This window comes from Drosophila subobscura, chromosome O, assembly GCF_008121235.1.
Source record: "Drosophila subobscura isolate 14011-0131.10 chromosome O, UCBerk_Dsub_1.0, whole genome shotgun sequence".
Taxonomy (NCBI): domain Eukaryota; kingdom Metazoa; phylum Arthropoda; class Insecta; order Diptera; family Drosophilidae; genus Drosophila; species Drosophila subobscura.
In genome coordinates this window covers 29736532-29754398 of record NC_048533.1, presented here as the reverse complement: position 1 = coordinate 29754398, position 17867 = coordinate 29736532, and the positions used below count along the sequence as shown (strand labels likewise).

Sequence of the window (17867 nt, the reverse complement as noted above, 5' to 3'; positions counted from 1 at the left end):
TAATTTGTGCAACAAGCCGTAAACCCACACATAACCAGGCTACAGCACACAGCCACAGCTGCTCCCACTCCCTCCACACACATACATAATGGCGTTTCCTGGACATGTCCTGGCATTGTCCCTCTGCTGTGGCGTCCTGTCCCGGTCAGGACTCTGTTGATTAGACATCATAATATTGAGCAGAGATTAATTGGAAATCCATGTGAGTCTCAGCGCTGCTCCGCTGAGTCTAATACGGATGCGTTTGCGAATGTATTCGATTGGGAATACACATGAAGAAGAGAGGAGGATACATACATACATATGTATGTACATACATACATAGGTAGTGTGCTGTTTCCAGTCGATTAGCTGGGACCGCAGCTGTTTCCATGACGATTCCATTCCGATATTAATTCATTTGAAACTCGCCAGCGTTTTCCGCAGAACTGCGGATAGCCACAGTCCTAATCAGGATCCACCATTATTAGCCCATCTCTCCCATATCTGCCCCATCGCGCACCCTTGCAACGCCGTTGACAGATGTCAACTATGGCGCCTCTTCAAGTCGGCCAGCAAATATTGCACAGCCACAAAAAATAGCTGCCACAAACAAATATCCATTGAATGGATACACTTTCCGAGCAGGGTATTATGGAAAATGGAATTTGGAAACTATAAAATGGGCACACTGGATCTTTTAGGGTATTCCGTGTGTTCGTATTTGTGGGCGTACGCAGCTCGCGATGACATTTCAATGTCAGTGATTTGTCGCGGCCTTTGACGCTCGCTTTGATTCCATTCACTTGTTGCAGCTTCCAAGGCGAACGGCCCCTGCCCATCCCCCCGCTTGACCCTATTTGTCTAGCCCCGCCCCTTCGGGTGATTATTCATCCAATATTTTGGCTAATTTCGAGTACATTTGTTCAGATATTTATGCGATTCGTTTTCATTCTCATTCTCGTTTGTGGCTCTCTGTGTTTTATTTATTTGGTGCCTCTGGCTGTTCAAACAATTTATAATTTTAATGCACACACACTCCCCGTCCCCAGACCCCAGACCCCGCTTCTCGGAACCCACGCCCCCTGTTGACTGAATACAATCGAAATATGTTTATATAATTGAAAAGCAAACGCTTTTGCGTGAAAACATACGAGTAGCAGGCCCCCTCAGCTACCCTAAAACGTGCATACATCATATATACATACATATACATACATACATATATGTACATACATATGTTCATACATAAATACATATATGGAGTATATGTAGTATGCTAGAATGAACCGATCCCACATGCATATGCTTTTTGTGTATAAATAAGTCTGCCAAAATGTGTGCGGCGCACGGGACGTCTGAGGAACGTGCCATTTATTCCGTTGAGCGATTTGTGGCTCCCCCTTTTGCGCCTACCCCCTTTTCGACTCCTTTGGCATACAGGAAAATCCGCTTTATGACTAGCATATATTTCATGTAATTTTCAAACGCTTTTCCTTATTTATTTATCCAGATCTCATCCGAAATCACTCCATGCCCGCCGCTACTTTGACCTGCCGCAACGGAAATTTGCCCATTTCTGAGAGTCCCCTCCACCTCCACCTCCACCTAAACCTCGTGCTCCTTCCATCTCCACGATTTCCCCCTCCCTTTTTCGAGCGTTACAAACAAATAATTTCCTTCTTGAATTGAAAGCGAGTGTCGGGGGCGGATATTCTATTCCATTGAGAATTTATTTCAATTACATTTGTGCGGGCAGCAAAAATCTCAACAAATAAAATTCAATTTACAAAATGTTTTGCGTAGTTTTCCCCACTCGAAAGGGGTGGCAGCAAGGCGGAGGCAAAGCAAAACAACGAAAATACAAACATAACAATGTTGTCTGTTTGGCAAATCAATGAGGAAATTTGCAGACTTTCACGAGCTCTCTTTGAACAGGCTTAACAGGCGGCCGCCCGACATCCTACTCCGCATTCGAAAGGAGGTTCCAGGCGGTACCAAATGCAAATTCAACTCAGGGAGGGAGAGGTCTCGCTCGCAATTAGCTGAACATTTCTTAGACCGCTTAAAAGGATCAACCTGGAAGTTCTCTAAATAGTTCCCTCAGGCAATTGGCATTTCCTTTCAATGGAAATTAGGATGGTTGCCCCATCCTCCAGCCCACTGCAAGGACGTTCTCCTTTGGGCCGCAATTTGCAAATTAGTTTGGCTGAACAAACGGAGCGAGGCGGCTAAACATTTGCCTAACCCCATTGAATAGCAACTCAACAAATATTCGGAAATTCTGAACAACAGAACACTGACATCTGCTTGTTTACACTGCCCCGGCTCCGTTGCATTCACATCCAAATAAATAAAATCCATAAATTTGCATCTCGATTTCGTTAGAGTCGCCACAAGGACAGGGGCGTTGACACCACATCCGATTCATAATTCCCTTGGAATTGGGCCTTGCTCCCGTTGGAGGCGCTCCGCCTGTCGTCCTTTGTACTTTGAGTTGTGGAACTATTGTCGTGCTCATTAATGTATTCGCTTTGCATATAATAATAGGATTGGGCGTAAGTAGGAAACTGTAAAGGTAATGTAGAATCTCGAAGTACGGTTTAGATACAAAATAGAGTCCCACCACAGGTTTGGGAGGGAATTCAAATGGAATGTACATATGTAATGTGTAATGTACAGTTCTAATTTTAAGTACTCCACTTTTTGCAGAATTTATTCAATTATCGCATTTCCATTTTTATTCTGAACCTTTTTCGAGTTGCAAATTAACGAAATGCAATAATTGCAGTCTGGTTGCCATTTTCGTTTAATTTTCTCATTAATATTCGAATTAAACGAGCTGTAATCGAGGGCCTGGACGGGGTCGTGGTGCGTGTATGTGAATGCCTCCCCCCCGCCACTTATTACGACCACTTGACAATGGCCGCCAGGGACCCATTTCCGCTTGCCGACGATGGTATGCGAATTGCTTCGAACTGGCAGAAATGCCAGGAATTTGTCAACGCCCAGAAATCGAAAGTCAAGATATATATAGAGATAGATAATATATTTTATTGCATTGTAGAGCAGAGAACGACGGACCAGACCCACAACGTCAATTGGCACTTTGATTGCATTTCGATGCAGTTTCCGATTTGATTTCAGTTGCATCGCAAAACCCCGAAACAAAGGAACGCCAAACGGTCGAAATACCCCCAAAATACTTTTAAGTCCCACCGAAACTATTGATTTATTGCTGGAATGGCATATCCCATTCACTCGGAAAATAAATAGATTAGTTTTTGGCCCTCTATCCGCACCGAGCCCACTCTCTTGCGTAGTTTGTGACGCGCGATCTCCGTGTGTGTCTGTGTGTGTGAGTGTGAGTGTCTGCGTGTGTGCGTGTTTGTTCCGCAAGTGATCCAACAAAATATTGTAAAATTCTGAAAGGAAAACTACGAAAATTTCAATTGAAATTGTGCGCAATACTCGTGCAAATATTGCCCCACAATCATTCAAGCTAATTTCTATTCGATTTTGGCAAAGCGGATTAGACCTGCCCGAAGCGCCCCTCCACCCCACAACCTACAGGAAGCAAAACGGTCGTCATGGCCATCCTAAAAGATTTGGTAAGTCGTCCGTATTCAGGGCCGGATCCAGGGGTGGTCCTCTCGCCATCAATCTCATGCATCGTCTGACGTTTAAGTATAATGCGAATTGGCCAGCCGAATGCTCTGATGCCCTCCCAAATAGAAAATACAGAAGTCCGATTGGGAAAATGTTTGCACACTTCTTCCAAGTTCCTAAATTGTACTACTCTGTAGCAGGGTATTCCGTGCCGTACCGATTCGACGTTCCCTTTCCGTACTTTATCATTTTTTTGGTCTCTGGTATTCAATCATTTCCACAACTTTATCTCTTCCTCCTCTTTAACTCTTTGGCAAATTAAAACTGTTCAACAGCGAGAGAGGGAGACAGGCAGAGCATGCATCCATCCCTATCGACTTACTGAGCAGAACAATGCTCTCCGTCAATTTCCCCCCAGAAAACAAATTTCCCAAACTTGAAACTTTTCCCTGGCCTTCTTTCGGCTTTTCTTGTTGCTTTTCTTGTTGTGTGTTTTCCTGCGCTTGCCACTTGGGTGTGAAAATCACTTGTCAATCTTTTATGTAAAGAAGTCGCCAGCATCGTCGTCGTCGCTGCTTTTGTCACCTGCCGCTCTGCGCCTCCATTCCCCTCTCCCTACACGGCTCTGCTCTGCTCTGCTCGGCTCGCCTCGCCTCGTAAAATTTTGTCGTCTGCTTCCGTTTTCTTATGCTCTTAATTGTGTCTGCCATGCAGGTGCGAGTGTGCGTGTGTTGTTGCTTTTGTTGTGGTTCAAGGTGAGCAGCCGACATCGACAGCGACAGCGACGCTTCGACGCATCTTTCAATCAGATGATATCCTCCCACCCTCCTCGGCAAAGCAACCCGTTGAGTTCGTTCGAACTTTTTGCCACTGCCAAGGACTTTTGCTGCCTCTCCTCTTCCACTGCGGATGCTTCTAACATCTCTTTCCACTCCTCCTTCATCTGCCTGTTTCGACTGTTTATTTTGGCTGCGGGTTATTTTCTGCCTTCGAATTTTTCACTTAATAAAATTGTTTTCATTCGATGGGCTTGCCTCGGCCCATGGTGAAATTTGTGTGGGGTGTGGAATTGTCGCACAAAGAGTGTACATGAGTGCCCAATAAGTACCAAGCTCAGACGGTTATAATAAGAGCAATATTTAGAAGAAGTATGGGGACCCAGAGAGTACTCTCTAAAGTCTAAAGCCGCACCTTGCATAAATACACCATGCCTTGGGCTTGTTCTTATTCTTCCCCTTTTTCTTATTTTCTATTCTTCTTGCTGCCTTTTCAATATGTTTAAAAATAAACGTTGACTGCCTGCTCTCTCCCCAGTCACTCGCCTAATCTCTTGCTTGTCCGTGCACGCTGGCTTTCTCTCTCTCTCTCTCTGCCTCTCTCTACTTTCCTACCGCAAAGTTCTGCTTTATTATGCTGTGCCGCTGCTATCGACACACTTCTTTTTTTATCTGCTTTGGCCATTGTGCTTGTTGTTCCTGTTATTGCTTATCCTCCTCCCACGCTCACTTCCACTTCCACTCCCACTCCCACTTCGCCTCTCCTGCGTTCATCGTCCTATTATTGCTGTTTTGTGCATTGTTGTTGGTTTATTAGCAATTTTCCTAAGCAGTTTGCGGTCTCTCCCACCCTTTGCCACTCTTATTGAGCGAGTGGTGTCGCTTAAGCAGTCGACGTCCTTCATCCTTCAATTTGCTGATGGGAGCAGGCAGTGCCCTGGCAAATATTTATTGCTTGCTCTGCACTTTTCTTCTTCTAGAATCTACAACAGTTTGTCTCCCTTTAATTGCTCATTCATCCAACTCCCACCCTCTTCTCTCCCAGTTCTCATGCAAATCACCTATAAACGCTTTCACTCACTCTCCCACTCAATTACTCTCCTTTCTCTCTGGCTTTTAATTAGTTTTGAGCGATTGAGTCGTTGAGGTGTTAATTTGACGAGTGTCGAAGCGGGTTAGAGAGGTGTCTGGTCTGGCCTGGGGACAGCATGCATTAGATTGATTAAATGCAGCAGCAGCAGCAGCTGCAGCGGCTGCCGCAAAGGGAGAGGCAGTACCAGTGGCACTAGCAGGAGCAGTAGTGGCGGTCAGCAAAGCTCCCTGCGGGCATATGGCGGGCATTAGCCATGCAATCCACTCACCCATATACTGGTGCACAGACTTTTACAGTAATAGACCTGCCACTGCCATCCACCAACACCCACCCGTCCACAGCTGCAGCTGTCATGCATAGTCATGCTCTCCTCTCCTCTCTCACTCTCCCACACTCTCTCTTTCCCTTCGGTTGTTTCTGTCTCTTTCTGATTTGAACATTTCGAAAAATCATTTCCCATCGCCATTTCCCCATTGTCTTCGGCTTTGGTTTGCAGCGTGCTCGCGCAATCAATCAAAATGTGGACCAGGCCAAAAGACAAGGAGGAGCAGAAGAACGGATGGTGCGGGATGTTAGTGTCGGAGGAAAGGAAGAAACTTTGAATGAATCCCATGCAAAACTCAGATGCTCTTTAATATCTATTTGAACTATTTGTTCAACTCTCCCTTGAGCGAAATCTTACAGTGCCAGTCTCTTGAACAGACTGCTAAGATTAGAACACATGTGAGAATATTATATATTGGACAGTACATCCACTGGCATCCTTGACTTGGGAGACCTATTTACTCTGCCGCTGACTCCGACTCCGACTACGTCAGTAAGTGGTGTGGATGTGCTTGTGAGTCGCTAGAGGAAACAGCAACAGGCGGTGGGAAACGCACACACACAGATATGTATATGTATGTACACATGCCAGAATATGCATAATCTATAGAGTCACCGACAGACAGTGGGGCAGAGCGACAAATGGACAAAACGGACAAACAGACATGCGGGCGGACAGCTGAAAATGCTCGCAATCTATCACAACATTCGGAATATGTTCCAAAAGATTTTCAATTTATGTTCACTAAAAACGATTCTCTCGATGTTTGTGTGTTGCCTCCCCCTCCGCCTCTGCAAACAACCCACCCTCTCCCACCAACCGACCCCCTCTGGCAGTGCATTCTATGTGAATTGTTGCTGTTGGGATGTTCGGAAAATGTTGGTTTTGCAATGAAATGTGTTTTTTGGCCAGAAAAAGAACAGACAGAAATCAATGAAATGAAACGAAATGAAGGCAAATGAAACCAAATGAAATGTCCGACCAACTGCAGTTCCAACAGGAGTTGATCTGATCGCCACATGTGCCTCTGTAATTAGTTCTCTGCCACGAAGGGAGGGAATGGCCAAGGGGAATGAGGCACGGGCCACATGACAGACTGATCCCGGAAGTGGGCGACGACATTTAAGCAGATCGACTCGAGCCACGTCGCATCGTGTCGCGTCGGACAACTGCATTTAAGTTGCTATATCTGCTCGCCGGCTATTCTCGGAGAGTTCCTCCCGGGGATCGCCCAACAAGTGCGTATGATTGATATGCGACCCGCTGCTTGTGGACTATTAGCCCAGAATCAGAAGTGCATATGAGACATACATAAAAGTGTCAAGATGGTCCCATTCCCTATCCTCTGGTCATAAATACCCTGCCCATTAGCAGGTCCCCACCAAAACATAGAAAGCATAAATTTACACAAGAAAAGGAAAGAATAAACCAAATCAAAACACTCGAACAGATCGTTCTGGAAGGAGATTCACCTCTTTACTAAGTTAAATTTTTGAAACGCTTAAAAGTCTGTAAGAATTAGTCCAAATTCGCAGCCACTAGCGGTACAATTTGCAGGGGTACAAATTGACGTATTCGTGCGTTCAGAACGTGAAGATCCCAGAGACTTGACACATTGACAGTCTGAAAAATCCCTGAACTTGTTTTGTTTTGTGGTATCCCTCCGCCCTGCTGGCACCATCACTCTGCCTGCCCCATCAAGCACCCATCAACACACTTTGACAATAACAAAATCTATAAATATTTCTTGTATCGCTGGGATCCGTTGAGTTATTTTATGTATGGTATTGTGTGTTTGAGGCGGGCGACCCCAGACGAGGCGAAATTCTTTGGCAACATTTTCTTCTAAGCATTGCTCTCTCTCTCTCCCTCTCTCCCTCTCTCTCTCTTTGTCTCTGTGTATCGCTCTTTCTGAGTATACCCCTATCTTTCCGTGCTTGTTTGATTATTTAAATTATAACCTACATAATTTTAATGGTCGGGAAAGAAACATATAGAAAATTAAATAATATTTATGATCCGTAGACAGGCACATGGTCAGACATTCCTTTGTGGTTGATGGAATGAAGAGGGGTACCAGCGATGCCACGGGGAATCCATCTTTGTTCTGTAACCATCTTTCGCGTTCGAATCTCCTCACACACAGAGAGATTTTTCTTTCCAAGCCAAACCGAACAAGAACGGACAAGATTTACCTTGAAAGCAGTGCCGTCACTCTGATACTTTATGTGCTCTCCCTCACTCCCACTCAAAAGAAGAGAAGCGCCGCAGGCTCTTTCACTCTTGCTTTACTCACCTTTCGCTCTTACTCTTCGAAGAGCAATGGAAATAAAGAGAGATAGAGAGAGAGAGAGAGGAGCAGCAGGTGTGTGCTTCCAAGGTGTATTTTTAAAAGGTGAGAGTAAAAGAGCGACGTGCGATAGCTGCACTCAGACGCACCTGCCTGCGTGTGAGTGTACCGTTTACCTGTGTTTGAGTGTGCGAAAACACCTTCAGCGCGACAATGTCAATGATCATTTTTGACATGGCCCGTGGGGCGCGGCGTAGGCGTGGGCGGCGTGCTGCCAACAAAATAGAAACTCACCTTATCGCCAACTCACCTCAGCGCAGAGCGGTTCTACCCAGACCATAGATGAAATTTCCACCTTTGGTCTTACCTCATTTTCAAGTGGAGTGGGGTTAAAGACCTATTTGGAGACCTTGCCCCATACCTTTGGGGCCATTGGCTTTTATCGTCTCAGGCAAAACACACCTCACTTCCTCACTGCTATCCAAATGCAAGGTTCATTCATCAATAGCTCTCCAACTGTACAAAGTGCATATGAAACTTTCTTCATTTCAGGCCCAAAGAGGTGAAAGCCCTCGCATGGAACCTTCATCCCGCCATGCCTCACCCGCGCCCCTTTCAGACTCCACAACCCGTGATTCACAGCCCTTGTATTTGTTTGTAAACCATCAATGGAAACAGAGGGGGGAAAGTGCCAGACTGCATACGTTTTCTGCACTGTCTCTCCTCCCCTCCCGCGCTCTCGCCCACCGCCGATGTTTGCCATTTATCTAGCCTGATTTTTACCGTTCTTTCGAGCTTTGTTCTCTGTGTTTTTTTCACGCTTTTCCTGCCCCATTTTGCCGCCTGCAATTGCATCTGCGATTCTTGCATCAACATGCATTGAAATTCAAATTCAGCTTTCCGTTCCAGAATACAGTTGGAAATTCCCAAAACATTTCCATGCAGCTGTAACTGCAGATTGATTCCGTTTATCCTATTTATCCCATACATACATATGTACATATATCCTCTATATAGTATGTGTGTGGATGGGTGGAGTGGAGTGGGTGTCGGCTATAAATAATACTTTTATTTTCTCGCTTTTTTGGGTTGGAAATATCCGAGAGGGCGTTTATTTTTAGCCCCTGTGCCTACAAATCGTTTGTTTTTGTTTATTTTTATGCCCCACAGCTGGAGCAATATTCACGAGGGGTGAACCAGAGGGGGGAGGGGCAAGCTGCACAACTTTGTTGCTGTCTGAACAGAAAGAAAAACTTTCTGTGAAGCCGTACCGAGACCCCGAGAACAATTAATTACACGGCTAAAAGGACAGCTGGGGATTCGGGATACGTTTAAGGGATAAAGCTCGAACCCTCAGTACACCACACCCCACTCATCCCTCAATCCCAGCTAACCCTAAAACTGTAATCAATGCAATTTAAATGAAATTTTTATCTAATTAAAAGCAAACAACTCATTAGAAAAGATTGAAGCCCATAGCCTTTCGGCGCCTTTTGCCTTTTTGCCAGCGGCCATTAGGCCGCTTCTCCCTCTTAGAACCCCTCCGGGGATAGCAGGAAAATTGAGGAAGTCCAGAAAGCTCTGCAACGCAATTTATCAGACGCAGTTTGGTCATAACTGAAGGCCGGGAAGAGCCATCTAAATCCGGCTAAAAATACTCACCTCAAAACGCAATAAGCACGCGACAAGGCTAATTGGATCCGCAGTGGAGGACGTGGAGGAGGGGAGGTGCCACAGAGGGGGAGATAACTGATTAACACTCTGTGGCAGATATCGAACAAAAGGTGAGCCAAGCGGACAAAGGCCCACAAAGAACGGAAAGCGAACAACAGATCGGAACGGGGCAGCGATCTAGAACCAGGAATCGAATTGAGGGATGCGTTTCCATTCTGGATTCAGTTGGAACACAGGCGCCGTCAGCGCCACATCGGGGATCCTCGTGATCGAATCAAAAATTCTAATTCAGAATCAAAATCTACTTTTTGAGCGTAAATATTCTCGTGGTTCGACTTTGAGATCGGGAATGAGTGAATGCTGTGGAGTTGGGGAGTTGCTCATAAATGATTCCCATGCGTGCAATTAAGGATTAATTATTAAAAGTGTTTAATTAAATTACAAATGTATCAAAATAATTTAATATTTCCCAACAATCTTTGCATCTTGATATGTACTGAGTTTCTAATAGTTTTGGACTTTCAGTCCGGCAGCTAATGATTGGTGGATAAAATTCAAAATCAATTCGAAATCACATTGAAACCAGCAATATTTAGAATGTGTTATACCCACGGGACATCCAAAAGAAACTAAATTTTGAGTGCAAATATTTTCACAATTTTTGGATACTTATTTCTCGTAATTTGCTTTTCGTGTTCTCGTGACAAAGACGAAAACTGCCCAAACCCAAACCAGACCAGCAAATGTTCACCTGTTTAGCAAGTTCGCTGAAAGCCAAAAGAGAGAAGAGAACATAGAGACGACAGAAGAGAGAGGAGAGCAAAAACTGCCAAATTATGCATACGACTCTGTGCGAAGTGAAGAAAATATGATAAAAAGTGGAAAGAAATGCCAGCAAAAAAACACACACACGTGCGAAAATATTCTGAAAAGTGTATAATTTAACACAGACGCATAAAGAGTGCCACATATCGTGGATACACAAACATATGTATGCATATGTATACGATATATTTGTATATTCATTTCATTTGGAGATGATGAGCGAATTTCGGCATTTGAGAATTTCTGCCACACTTAAGTGTTGATTGTGTGCGTCGCTCTATTGGCACAGGCCAATCTTTCGCCTCTCAGTGGCATGCCACCCCCCGCCACGCCATGATTTTGCGAGCATTTCCTCGAGCAGCCTCGAGGCGGCCAAAGAATTTCGGGGGAACTCAGTTCGTTGCGAGCGCGGACGCGTCTGTGGCTGTGACTCTGAGACTGAGGCTGACTGTCCGACAAATGTGGGTCCCAGCATCGCCACGAAAATTTCGAATTCCATGCGAATCAGATACCGTCCCACCTTTAATGCCATAAAGCTCCAAAAGGGAAAGCATCGCGCAATATCATTGAAAATCGAATCAGAAAACAAAAGAACACTCGAAAAACACTGAACAACAACACACACACAAAAACCAAAAATATACAAAAAGTGCAACATGCCACAGAAACATGCAACCAAAAATCAAACAAACGAATATCAACAACAACAAAAACAACAACACAACAATACAACACAATAGTGAAACACCATAACAAAAGGGGATTCCTCCCCCGAATCCCCACTCCCCTTTCCAGTTTCGTGGTCCATTAAAATGCATTAAAATTGAATTTCCCCACAAGTATTTACACACAAAAAGCGCCATAAAAACGGGGACACGTCTTTAATGTCATGAAACAAAAAAAAAACACAAAATACACCCAAAAAAACTATACAACATCAACACATCGACTATAATAGCTATAAATCCCGTATATATTCGATATAATTCCCACAAAAACTGTCGCGCCTTTAATGCCACATACACAATAGAAAGCATTACAAAAATTCCATCAGCCAATGCACTTACAAATGCATCAAACCCAAAAATAGATCAACAAATTTATCCGCATACACTCGTATGCATGGAATATAGATTACTTCATCCAAAAAACAATAGAAACAAAAACACAAAGAATAATTATCATATGGTCAACCATACAACACACTCTTCCAAATACTCTAGATATTCCACACAGCAACTGTTGAGGTCTTTCACATATGTATGTATGTACATACATATGTATGTACACTTGTATGTACATCTATACATTTTCGACAACAAATAGTCTAAAGAACAAGAACAATTAATAGGTTGGGTACCTAAATGAACCCCTTAAAATAAACAAAACCCCCAGAAGAACACTTTTCTTCCCAAAACATTTTACGATAAATGCCAAACTCTTTTGCACTCGACCCAAAAATTGTTTGCTGTTCAAAAGTTTTCCATTTTGTTGGCCATTTTCCATGACTCAGTGCAGTCGCTTGCCAGCTCCATCCCCGCCTCCGCCTTGAATGAATTTTGATATTTTTGAATACAGTTCTGAAATTGAGGAAATAATTTGCGTAATTATTGAAAGAAAGATATTGCCTTTGGCCTCAAAAGAAGAACCGAAGAAAGGTTGTTAAACCCGCAATGAAAAAGAGAATGGAACACCAAACCCCTCAAGCGGGAGAAGGGGGGGTTCTCTATAATAATTCATGAATGTCAAATCCGTATTTAATTTATGGATGAAACCGCCCCTCCATCGCACTGGGGCCCGGATTTGTCGGATTTATAAGTTCATAAATCTGCGTCCATTGCCGTTTATTTACAAATAATTACAGAATTTAATTGCCGCACCAAATTCTGCACTCAAAATTCATCAACGCCTTGTTGTATTGTTGTTGTTGTTGGTGAAAACAGTTAAAATTAATTATAGCAAAGAATTTTCACTTTTCGAGGCAGCTGTAGACATAAATTTCGCTCTCTTTCTCTTTTGGAGAGAGTGTGAGAGAGCGAAACGAGACGCGAAATCGTGAAAAATAGATAAATAAATAATAAATTAATGTTTTATTGAATATATACGAAGCGTATGCTTATAATGAAAATCAAATGCGTTTTTCCAGTGAAAATGAGTGAGAGAGATCACAGATCTCGTCAAGAATCATAAGTGAAAGAAATCATTTGAAAATATTTCCAAATATTGCACATACAAACATACTTATTTGTGAATCACCAAGCAAAGAGTGACATAAATATCATATATGCCAAGCGATTGGGGATAAAAAGGATTACAACACACAAACCGGACACACACGCACACACACACACACACCATGGCAGACACTGCCAAAGAGAAGGAAGTCCTCGAGGAGGAGGAGGAGGAAGAGGAGTCCACTACAACCACCACCACGACAACCAGCAAGAAAACCTCGCAGTGGCGTAAAACCCGCTCCACAAAGGTAGGGTCCCAAAGAAAAGGAAAGAGAGGGAAGGGAAGGGAAGAGTAACCGCCCCCCCGCTCGCTATCAAGCTGACAAATGTCAGACGGATCGAAAGTTCCACACATTGCCAGGCATTTCATGAGCGGCATTCCATCGCTTGGCCAGTTTGTCTCTTTAATACCCCTTTCGCCGGGAGTAGGCACTAGGGAGGGGTACATTTAGATATGTTTAGGTATACCTAAAGGTTTCACCTGAAGTTGTATGTGGTAATAATCGAGGGAACATTCTTTCAAAGTTCTTACTTTGCCTCTGTTAATTGAATTCCTCAATCTCAATCTCAAAAGGGAATTCCCTCGGAGCTCAACCCCATCCTCATTGCCCATCCTCCAGCTTGGGCCATCACCTGATAATTAAGCAAAACATTTAGTGGGTGCTTTGCACCCTAGGTTGAATAAACCTCCGAAAATAAACACCAACCGAGACACATTAATCACAATCTTTGGAAAAGAGACGCCTAATGTATGCACATGCTTGGTGGAAGGACACCTCAGAGGGCCGAGCAGGATAAACAGCAGCAACTGCTCGACCGACCACTAAAAGGGTTCCGAGAAGAGGCAGCCTTGGGGTGGATGGGGAGTGAATACCTTTCCAGGTCGCTGGACTTGAGTAGAAGAGCGGAGAAGAAAGAGGAAATAACCGGTAGGATATTGGGATAAGTAAATGGGTGGGGGGCGTGGTCCAGATTGGTCCTGGCGCCCACAATTGCCACTTTGATTGTAGTCTGCAGCCACATGGGTCCCAATCTGGTGGTTTCGCATGCGTCCCCTCGGGCTGTGTGGCGCATAAATTACTCGCAAATACCCACCAAGGGGGAAGGGCGAGCAGGGGAAGTGTGGCAGCTACTTAGAGGCGCACTTCACCTGTCGCTCCAGAGTTCGCTCGTGGCACGGGGGCAATCAATCAAGCCGTAAAGTATTTATTAAACGATATTATGAGGTTTACCTGATGGGATAACATCCAATTTTAACACCCATTCATCCCTCTGTGTTCCCCCACACACACGAGACCCCAAATAAGGATGAGGAGTAAGAGGAGGAGGAGTGGGAGGAGCATACACATATTTTTTTTAATAGCTTCATTGTTTCGCTTAACAGGATTTCATTTCACTTAATGTACCAGCACACTCACACAGCGATACACAGATATGAGTGTGCGTGCTTGTGAGTGTGAGTGTTCGTGTGTGTGACGGGAACACCTCTCCCTTTTGCCATCCTCCCCCTCCTCCTTCTTCTCCTCTCACCTTTCATTGTTGGCCTGGCGTTTGCTTGTTCTGGCTTTTGCCCAGCGGCATTTTGGCGCTGCCTTTCTCAAATCAGCGCAAAAAAAGGAGCTGAAGGAAGCCGAGTAACAGGATGCTGGCTACGGGGGCAGAGGGGCAGGGATGAAAGAAAGAATAACATTCCCCGACTGCCAAGCGCGACTATGGGATATTTATATAGTATATGTACGAGCATATACACCCTTCCTTCGTACCTATGAATGCGCCCTCTCTGCTTATGGCCGGGAATAGTAGTTGACTTTTTGTCCACGGATTCTCATGGCAGGCAGCAATCAAGGCACAACAATCCACCAACCCCTCGGACCCGGACCCTTCTCCTTCCGCTCTGTCGCTTTTCCTTTCCTTTCAGACTGCCTCTAGATTTGTGCAGGGAACAGCACAGTATGCGGGCCCCAGCGGGTGGCAACGGATGGCAGGCAACAGTGGCAACAGTTGCAGCAATGATGCGATGAGGTCGGGGCACCCAATATGCACTCCATGGATCGATCGATGCAATGGGCTGGGATGGGGAGTGTAAGGAATCGAAGCTGGATTTCACTGGGGAACAGCAGGAAACGCTGTGCAATTATTATTTTTATTTGGGAAGTAAAGTTGAGGCAGTCCCCAGAGGATGCTACAACTAAGTGTGCGGAGAGATGGCAAACTATTGTCATTTCAATTCAGTGAACTTCTTTGCTGCATTCTGCCTCATAATTAGAGGGTTTCCACACTTCATACAAGGTACCACAAGGTACTAATTCGATTGCCTCGTGGAACATGGGAGCTCCTGGAAACTGAATTTAAATTATTTTCTTGGCGTGTTTCAACCTCAAGCTGTCTGTTCTTGAGTTTCCTATCCACTAACTGTGTTACTTTGCATCCATTATTTCCATCTCTTACCTTTGTTATCCACATTTCTCTTTATCTTCTCTGCTGTCTTGTCTTTTCCCCCGCTTCTGTGCGTTAATTTCTGTAACAGTTTCTTGCTCTTCACTTTATGCGTTTTGACGCGTCACCTCCATAAGCGAGCAGCCATGTATCCCCCTCTATCCTCCTTCCCGGAGGTTGAAGAGGGAGTCCTTCACCACACCCAGCAGCACCTCCTCTTAAATTGTTGGACAGGGAATTTTTATCTTTTAATTAAAAGTGATGCGACTGCTCCTTTAATTTCTGCTGTCAAGGAGGTGGAGTGCAGCATCCCCAGACGTGGCAGGACTATCCTGCCACCCCTCCGCAATGTCCCTTTCCCCATATGTAGGTGAGCATTAATTAAGGCTTTTACGATTGTTTCCCATGTGGAACATGGCCAGAGCAGGTCCTGCCACAGAATCTGAGGGAAAAGGCGGCCTCTCCCCGCACTTTGTTTTATTTGCTGACTCTCCGCTGTATTTGTTGTATGTGTAAATGTTTATTCATATAATAAAATAAATTATATGTTTTTCAAGTGGCTCGGCGCATGGCGGCAGCTGCTTTTCACTCAACTTTCCTCGGCCATGAGAGAGAGGGGGCGGGGAGTCATTGGGTTCAGCCGAGAGGCTAATTGACTTTCAGCGTTTGCTGAAGATATGTTGGCCTTTGGTTGGCCTTTTGTTGACGATGTGAACGAGCAGACGATGCCAGATAGATGAAAGTGCTCCAACCAACGAAAAATGCAAATGTAGCTCAAGCTCAAGTATTGGAATTTAGCTTGGAAATAGCAACTATCCTCCCTGTCTGCCCATCTATTTCATAAACTATTTCTACATCCATCTATCGCTACATTCTATTTCATTCTCTTTCCATATTCCCAAATACTACAATTTTCTTTTCTCTTTCGTTCTCTTTGCAGGTAAGAAAACTTCTTCATTTGCTGCCACACTTTTCCCCCCATTTTCCTGGATCTCCCGAGTAAGTTTCCATTCAGACAATGTATTCATTGTTCCATTCATTCATTCATTCAACCGATCCGTTCCGTTCCGCTCCGATCTCTCACTCCAAACTCATTTCCACGGACTAGTCGGAGAAAAAGCAGAAACATTCTAGCCCATAAATACGTACATTTATCTCTCTTACCCTCTCTGTCTCTCGCTCTTTGTGCTGCTGGCCAAGTTAACGCACAGCACTAAAGGCTAAAGAGCGCACACAAAGAAAACAGCAAGAATATAGAAAATAAAACTCAAAGATACACACTCACACACACATGGCCATCTTTTGGGTGTAGCTGTGTGTGCATGAAACAAGCAGTTATTTATAAGTTTTTCTGGCAAAAAATCAGCAACTTTTCCCGTTGATCTCCAAGTATAGAGCGTTGGCGCGTTGCCAAAAGCGAATTGCGCATACGCCGTCTGGTCCATCCATTGGATGTCCCATTGTGTGTGTGTGTGTCTGTGTGTCTTTACGAGTATGTGTGCCACTGTACGGGCACCCCTCCACACTGCCAACATCTGGAGAAACTCTCTTACGGAGATACAACATTTCTCTTTGCTTTTCGGAATGTTTTTCGCAGTCTCTGTAAGGTCAGGGCGGCCCACTCTCATTCTCATTCTCACTCCCGTCCCTAGCCCCCGCTCAGCTGTACCATCTGCCAAATTGTTTGTCAGCTTTTCACATTTTCACATCGCATTTTCATCACATTCGTTGTGAATTTGTTTTCTTCTGGCTCATTAATTTGCGTCTAATTAGTTTTGATTTTCGTTTGTCAATTGGTTGGAACAAGGACTCATCACAACACTCACCATTCCCCTGTCTCCCACTCACCACTCCTGGCATCTCATCTTGCCACTTTTCCGACTTTGCGGACTTTTCCGTCTTGACTTTGGCAAAGAACTTGCTAGATGGGAGATCAAAGAATGTGGCAAATAAATGTTAAATAAATATTAAATAAATACTAGAAATTAGTTATAGGTTTTAGGTTGTGGGTGTGAGTGCTCCTCTCTGTCCCCTCCCTCTCCCCCTACATCTGCGACAGCTGTCGGCCAATGCCAAAGTGAGAAATTGACTGCCTGTCCGGCATTTAAAGCGATTTTCAATGCTAGATCCCTCCCCCTCGATGGCTGCGATCCAAAAATGTTGCAGCCTCCATTCCCCATGCCACTTGAATGTTCCCCTTCCACCCTCTCCTGTATACATATGTAGGATCCATTTGTTGACCAAATTTGGTCATAGGAGAGTCATAGTCAGAGTCACAGGCAGAGGCAGATGCAGATGAAATGCAATCAAATTCGACAGCAAGAGAAATCCATTTCGTTGGCATTTTCCTCGGCCTTTTCTTTGCCTGGGTTTCCTTTTGTTGATTTTCTTAATGTTGTTTTCGTTGTTTTTAATACCCTTCGAGGCGAGAGTATGATGTTTTTCCGAAGATGTTTGCCTCGCCGAGAGGGATGAACATATCTTCGAGCCTCGTCTTGGATCTCCTTTGGGGCATAGAAGTGAGGCAGAGTTTGATCTTTTAGGGTATCCCCTCGTTCGGCACTCGATGCCCAACTCTTTCTTTGTTGTTCTTTCGGTTGTTCCTCGTTTGCTTGTGCGCTGTTGT

At 44.5% G+C, this 17867-nt stretch overlaps 1 protein-coding gene across 8 annotated transcripts in view; it reads left to right on the top strand.

The window, feature by feature from the left end:
• The window catches only part of LOC117899641 (tropomodulin), a 47696-nt gene that overhangs the window by 2777 nt on the left and 27052 nt on the right, over window positions 1-17867 (top strand). The window contains exon 1 of one of the 8 annotated variants that reach the window (XM_034809811.1): window positions 3428-3590. The exons of 6 other annotated variants lie outside the window; for them this stretch is intronic. In XM_034809811.1, the coding sequence (XP_034665702.1) occupies window positions 3570-3590 (21 nt within the window). In that variant the 5' untranslated portion in view covers window positions 3428-3569. Of the gene's footprint in view, window positions 1-3427; window positions 3591-12858; window positions 13054-17867 lie in introns of those variants that run through there. One more of the 8 variants, XM_034809808.1, reaches the window with a different exon arrangement.